The sequence below is a fragment of the Peromyscus eremicus genome, chromosome 23 (genome assembly GCF_949786415.1).
Source record: "Peromyscus eremicus chromosome 23, PerEre_H2_v1, whole genome shotgun sequence".
NCBI classification, from domain to species: domain Eukaryota; kingdom Metazoa; phylum Chordata; class Mammalia; order Rodentia; family Cricetidae; genus Peromyscus; species Peromyscus eremicus.
This window is the reverse complement of record NC_081438.1, coordinates 25,504,776-25,512,200: the sequence shown is the minus strand read 5'-3', so window position 1 is coordinate 25,512,200 and position 7,425 is coordinate 25,504,776. Positions and strand designations below refer to the sequence as shown.

At 51.2% G+C, this 7,425-nt stretch overlaps 1 protein-coding gene across 1 annotated transcript; it reads left to right on the top strand.

Moving 5' to 3' along the window:
- Window positions 1-5,451: 5,451 nt before the first annotated feature.
- On the top strand, window positions 5,452-7,157 carry Hspb1 (heat shock protein family B (small) member 1). Its single transcript, XM_059249335.1, has 3 exons — window positions 5,452-6,010; window positions 6,664-6,727; window positions 6,844-7,157. Exons 1-3 carry the CDS (start codon window positions 5,611-5,613, stop codon window positions 7,031-7,033), a joined length of 654 nt encoding a protein of 217 aa, XP_059105318.1. The 5' UTR covers window positions 5,452-5,610; the 3' UTR covers window positions 7,034-7,157.
- Window positions 7,158-7,425: the final 268 nt, after the last annotated feature.

Genomic DNA, 7,425 nt, shown 5'->3' with positions numbered 1-7,425 from the left:
GGCCAGGAGTTCCTGGTTGCAATGTGACCCAGCAAGGGAGAGAGCAGAGGCCCTGAGAGCTTCCCTTGGTTCCTAAGAGACCTCTGGCACCTCAAAGGCCTTTCTGAGGTGACCTCAGATTAGTGACCCAGCTCTACCCCAAGAGGTGTATAGGAAACTCAGCTTTCTCTCACAAGGAAACGCGGGGGGCTGGCTCAGCAGGTAGAGGCACTTGCTATCAAGGATGCTAATCGAGTGTGATCCCCAGGGTGGAGAGAACCTGCCCCCACTGGCTGTTCCCTGTGCCATAACACACACTCGCGTGCACATATACACAAATAAATGCAATACAACAGAAAGGAAACCGAAGTCAGACCTGGTGGGACGGGCCTCCGATCCACACTTCCAGGAGCCTGAGGGAGGAGGGGTAACAAGTTCAAGGCCAGTGTGTACTACACAGTGAGTTTAAAGCTAGCCTGAGCGATCTAGCGGGACCCTGACTCAAAAAATAAAATAGAAACTGGTGAGATGACTCAGCGCTTAAAATCTCTTGCTTCAGGGGCCAGAGAGATGGCTCCACAGTTAAGGGCACTCACTGCTCTAGAAGAGGACCAAAGTTTAGTTTCCACACAAATGGCGGCTCACAACCCTCTGAAATCCAGTTCTAAGGGACCTGGAGGCTTCTTCTGGCCTCCTCAGCATCAGGGACATGTATGGCACACTTACACATACACACACATATATACGTGCAGGCAAAACATTCATACACATAAATAAAAATAAATCTTTTTTTTTTTTTTTTTTTAGAGGAAGTGGAGTTTGAGACAGGGTTTCTCTAATCGTTTTGTAGATCAGGCTGGCCTCAGAGATCCAGCTGCTCCCTCTGACTCCCAAATGCTGGGACTAAAGGCATAAAAAACAAATGTCTTAAAAAAACAAACAAACAAGCAAACAGAAAAACAACCATGCTACATTGTCTGGTAACCTGCGTTCTATTTCCCAGAACCCATAAAAGGGTGAGAGAACCCACTCCACAGAGTTATCATTTGGCCTCTACATACATGCCATGGCACACACACTTCCCCTATCCCCATCACACATGATGGAGATAATAAAATCAAATAACAATAAATTAAATAACTTCATAAAAAGGTAAAATGACCAATGATGATATAGCTCAGTAGTATAATGCCTGCCTAGAATCCCCCAGTGAGGGGCTGGGAGTGTGGCTCAGTGGTAGAGCACCTGCCTAAAATATCGAGGACTAAGGGGGTCCAGCCCCTTGATAGTCCCCTCCCAGGGTCTGGGAAGAATCTACAACCAGCTGATAATTAATCTTTGATGAAAAGAAATGAATCTATGTACACAAAACTCCTTAGTTCATACACTTTATTATTCTGTGATAGTTCTCTCTCTACACAGCTTCTATTCTGCTCTCATGCCTAGCTCCTTTCTTGCCTGATTTCTCTCTATATTTATCTACTGTCCCCTCTAGGTTCTATCTTAATTCCTTCATCTAGTTCTGTCCCTTCTAGGTTCTCATCTATCTAGTTCTTTCCCATATCATCTCCTCTCCCATCTCCTTCTCACATCTCCTTCTTCCTCATCTTGTTCTTCCCCATCTGGCTCTTCCTCATCTCCCATCTCGTTCTTCTAGTACTCTCTTCTAGCCCTTCAATCTAGTTCTTCCTCATCTCAGTTTGTTCCTCTCAAGTTCTTACCCATCTAGTCCTTCCATTCTCTTTTCTCTTCTCCATGCTGTTTTTTTCCCTGTCTACAGAAAATACCTGCCTTTTCTTTCCTCGGGCACGTGGTTCCCTGCCTCCTCAGGAATGTTGTTTTATCTCTCACCTTATATGTAAAAACCTCTTTTGTTCCCAGTCAAAGGCCTCCTCAAGGTGAGGGTGTGATACCTCAGTAAACCCCCCTCCCACTCTATCCCCTACAGACAAAGAGAAGCTTAAACCAGGATTCCTAAGTGTAGATAAGAACTTACACCCCTTTTTCCCAGGTTGCTGTATCTGCTACAGGGACTTTGAAAAACACAGAGTCAGAATATTCGACCAAAATACTAAAAAAGGGAGGCGGGTTGAAATGAATTCTACGGTCTGTGCCTTTAAGAACTAGCCTCACAAAACCGAGAAAAAAAAAAAAAAAAAAAACCTTTAAGCCGGGCGGTGGTGGCGCACGCCTTTAATCCCAGCACTCGAGAGGCAGAGCCAGGCGGATCTCTGTGAGTTCGAGGCCAGCCTGGGCTACCAAGTGAGTTCCAGGAAAGGCGCAAAGCTACACAGAGAAACCCTGTCTCGAAAAACCGGAAAAAAAAAAAAAAAAAAAAAAAACTAGCCTCACAAAGAAAGGGGAGCGCTCCTTCCCAACCTCCCTGCTGTGCGTGAGAGATTTGGAACCAGCCTCCCTGCTGAGGCTTGTAAACTTACAATACACCTTGCTTTGCATGCATTCTGTACCTAAAGTCTCCAGTGGCGGCTTTGGGGACGCGATCTGGGCATAACACAGGCCAGTTTGGGCTATAGAGATCCTGTCTCAAAACCAAATGAGATGGAAATATGGTGGCACATGCCTTTAATCTCAGCACTGGAGATAAAAGACCCAGACACAGTTTCCCCCAGAAACCCAAAAGAGCTGAGGAAAGAGAAATCTTAAAAATGAGTCAGTTCCCCCTTCCTGGAGAGGGTAAAGACAGGTGTTTTCAAAAGAATAAAGTCGGGATGTCTGGTGGTAACCGATTAACTACGAGATGCCCCTCTCCAGAGATAACATGACCAGACCCCGGAGATGAGTTGTAAAACTCCAGACAAGGCAAACAGATAAGGTAAAATAAGACAAAGTCCAGGCCCGGGAAAGACTGGACCAATCAAGGATGGACTCGTACTAACCCCCTCCCCTCTAAGAAATTTTATGGGTTTTGCCTATAAAAACTAACTTCCATCCCAGCACTCGGGAGGCAGAGCCAGGAGGATCTCTGTGAGTTCAAGGCCAGCCTGATCTACCAAGTGAGTTCCAGGAAAGGCGCAAAGCTACACAGGGAAACCCTGTCTCAAAAAAAAACAAAACAAACAAACAAAAAAAAAACTAACTTCCCCAAGAAAGAGCAACTCCTCCCTGCCTCACTGCGCTGAGGCCAGTGAATGCTTGAGATGAGTTCCCTGTCATGACCTGTGACAGATAAACCTTGCTTTTGCATTCTGGTATGCTAGTCCTTGGCGGTCTCTCTGGGGGTTACGATCTGGGCACACAACAAGGGGATGGCCCGAGCTTCATTAGCACAGGAAACAAAGCTAGGCATCTCCGCCAGCTTGTCAGCAGGGCAGTTAGTAACTTAGGTTCAGCAGGTCTGGGGAGCTGAACTGTTTACCAATAGGTCTGGGCACACAAGGATTTCATAGCAGAAGACAGCTGAAATATTAAAGGCTGGGTAACACCAAATATTCATAATAAATGGCTTTGCCTTTTGACAGACCCTTGGCTGGTCAAAGTTCAGCTTTAATACACAGCTGAATCTCTATGATATATTCTTGCGGCCCGCAAGACTAAAATCCCCCAGTGAGGGACTGGGGTGTGGCTCAGTGGTAGATGCTTGTCTAGTACTCAAGGGACACTTTAGTATCTTTAGCTCTTGGCCAGCTATGGTGGCACAGGCCTGTCACCCAGTACTGAGAGACACCGGCAGCAGAGTCACTACAACTTTGAAATCAGCCTGGTTTGTCAGGTCCACCTCTTGAGGGACAGGGATGACTAAACCCTACCAATTGTCTAACCGAGGTGGATAACAAATAACCAATAATTAATCATGAGTCACTGGGCCCCGGGCTACATCTTCACTTCTATGAAGTCACTGGATTCGCATGCCAGCACAATGACATCAGCATTATTACCATCCTCTTCATCTCCATTTTTCAGAGGGAGAGAGTAAAAAACAGAGGATCTAACTGCCACAGACTCCCCCACCCGGCCACACACAGAACCAGTGAACTCAAGCAGTTGGGTGGTCTGTCAGAGCTGACACTTCCAATGAGGCCACCAGGCTTTTTAAGATCACAACAAACCGTGGTGTGTGTGTGTGTGTGTGTGTGTGTGTGTGTGTGTGTGTGTGGCAGATGCCTAGGAATCCAGTTCTTCAGAGGTACCCATGGAAGGATCAGGAGTTAAGGTCATCCTTGGCTATATAGAGAATTGCAGACTAGCCTGGGCTACATGAGACCCTCTCTCAGAAACAAAAACCAAGAGGTTGGGAAGATGCCAAAGTGGATAAAAAGCTGACAGTGCAAGTATGGGAACGGAGTCTGGGTCCACAGCGTATAACATGTATACACACGACAGTGCCGAGGGATGGTTGAGGGGAGGTTTTTTATTATAGTTACGAGGAAGAGTACAGCCAGAGGCATCTGGAAGATTCCAGAGCAGAGAGAGAAGGAGACTGAATATGGCCGGCAGATTGGGCCTGGCAGGGGGTGGGGGAGAATGAGAGGAAAGAAAGAGAGAGGGGACCAAGAGAATGCATACGGAAATAGGGTCTTAGGGCAATGAGAAGGTGGGGTAGGGAAGCCCATGAGCTGGAGAAGTTTAGGGAGGGGGAGGAGTGAGAAGAGCCACATTTGCTAAAACAAACAGCACACACATAAAAGCCCTTTGTCCCTAACACACAGCACGCACATAAAAGCCCAGCTTTTTATACATAGTGGCGCGTGCCTTTAATCCCAGCACTCGGGAGGCAGAGGCAGGCAGATCTCTTAGTTTGAGGCCAGCCTGGTCTACAGAGTGAGTTCCAGGACAGCCACAGCTACACAAACAAAGCCTGTCGCGCACGCGCGTGTGTGCGTGCGTGCGTGCGTGCGTGCGTGCGTGTGTGTGTGTGTGTGTGTGTGTGTGTGTGTGCCTCTAATCTCTGTGCTGGGCTGGACAGGTGGGGCAGTTGTAGAAACAGGAGGATTTTAGGGGACTAGCTGCCCAGTCAGCTCGCAAGCTCCAGAGTCAATAAAAGACCTTGTCTCCCAAAAAAGAAAAAGAAAAAAATCTCTCAGGGCCAGTGGATGAAGGCGCCTGCCACCAAGCCTTTGCTCCCCCGGGGTACACATGGTAGAAGAGGGCTGATTGTTGCTGGTCGTCCTGAGACCTCCACAGGTGTGCCCTAGCATATGTGTGTCCACACAGGCCTCCCTCTGGTTCTGACCGGGCTCCGATGCTTCTAAGTTGCGGCACAAAGGACCTAACTTCTGGTTGTGTTCTCCACAGAAGGATGGACTGGCCACAGGCCACCGCCCTTCTGCCCGCAGCGTTCAAAGCCCCGGCTGTGAATGCCAGTGGGAACAGCTCCAGCTACCGGTATTACAGTCATTTGTTTTTTTCAACTAGAGAAGTTTCCAGATGGGGGCAGAACCTTCCTGGCCCCGCCTGCCCGCCCCCTTTGTAAGCTTAGTGAGGAGGAATGCAGCGGGGCGGGGCGGCCCCTAGACGGTCATTGCCATTAATAGAGACCTGAAGCACCGCCTGCTAAAAATACCCGGCTGGACACCCATAAAAGCCCAGCCGGGGCTCCAGCTCGGCACTTCTCGGATCCTCCTGCGCCCTGTGCTTCTTGATCCTCAGCCCTGACCAGCACAAGCCAAGAACATGACCGAGCGCCGCGTGCCCTTCTCGCTGCTGCGGAGCCCCAGCTGGGAACCATTCCGGGACTGGTACCCGGCCCACAGCCGCCTCTTCGATCAAGCCTTCGGGGTGCCTCGCTTGCCCGATGAGTGGTCGCAGTGGTTCAGCTCGGCGGGTTGGCCCGGCTACCTGCGCCCGCTGCCCGCCGCCACCGCCGAGGGCCCCGCTGCCGTGGCCCTGGCCGCGCCCCTGGCCGCTCCCCTGCCTGTGCCCCCCTTCACTCGGGCGCTCAACCGGCAGCTGAGCAGCGGCGTCTCGGAGATCCGGCAGACGGCCGATCGCTGGCGTGTGTCCCTGGACGTCAACCACTTCGCTCCGGAGGAGCTCACGGTCAAGACCAAGGAAGGCGTGGTGGAGATCACCGGTGAGTCTCTCTTGTCCCCGACAGGGGAAGAAGCTGGCGGGCTGAGCGCCGTGGTGGCTGTAGGATGGGGTGGGCGGCGGGGGGGTGGGGTAGGGAGTTGAAACCAAGAGAGATGGGAGCCTGGAAAGTTAGGAATGAGCTCGAGGACCAGCAGGCCAGCGTCCTTCTCCCTAGCCAGCTTCCCTTGCTCCGGAACCCAGGGCGCAGGTTGCTCCTAAGAACCCTGTCATCCTGGATGACAAGGACCAACAGCTGCCTGGCCAACGGGAGGCCCTGGGTTCTACCCGCAGCACAGAAACAAAAAGAAAGAAGACGCAACGCACCTCCTGAAAGACCCCATTCCCAAATAAGGAAGTCCTGGGACTCCTGCCAGGGCCCCTAATCCCAGCAGCGGAGGGGGCGTGCACACAGCTCTGAGTGCGCCTGCGCTGGTGTCCAGCCTGGGTCAGAGCCAAGCCCCGCGCCGCGGCCCCTCGCATCCCAAATTCCAGAAACGAACTTTCCGGAAAGTTTTAACATTCCAGACAGTCAGGCATCTCACCGCACTCTGGTTTGTGTGCTGTCTTAGAGCCCCAGCCGCTCCTTTAGCAGGTGATAGGGTCTGCTAGGACAGCAGAGGGTTGCCTCTGACCTCCTTCTGTCCCCACCCACAGGCAAGCACGAAGAAAGGCAGGATGAACATGGCTACATCTCTCGGTGCTTTACCCGGAAATACACGTGAGTTCTGATGCCTTACATGGAGCGGCGGGGGAAAGCGGATCCAGGGGAGGTGAGCAGAGGGCCGAGGGTCTGGAGGGATGTGTAACCCTTATCCTGTTTTCCTTTGTGTCCAGGCTGCCTCCCGGTGTGGACCCCACCCTGGTGTCCTCTTCCCTATCCCCCGAGGGCACACTTACCGTGGAGGCTCCGCTGCCCAAAGCAGCCACACAATCAGCGGAGATCACCATTCCGGTCACTTTCGAGGCCCGCGCCCAAATCGGGGGCTCCGAAGCTGGGAAGTCGGAACAGTCTGCAGCCAAGTAGAAGCCATCGGCCTGCTGCCCATCCCCAATAGTCCGCACTGGCCACCCCTCTCTGTCAACCTGTTTGCTCTTTTGATACATGTACTTTCTGTTTTTCTCAAATAAAAGTTGGAAGCTACTGCTTGCCACGGTCTCAGACCCCGGTGTTTACGGCGGGCTCTAAGTTAATGAGCTCTAAATTGATGAGCTCTAAATGATGAGCACTCTAAATTGAAGAGTCCTTTGGTGTCTTTGCAATGGGCTCAGCCCTTTCCTGGGTCCAGCCTAACATTTCCCTAGGAAGAGGAGGAAAAAAATGGTAATCTGGAGATTAAAATTTTACCAGGGTGGGGCTGGGAATGATGGCTCATGACTGTAGTTCCAGCACCCAGAAGCTGATGCAGGAGCATGGTG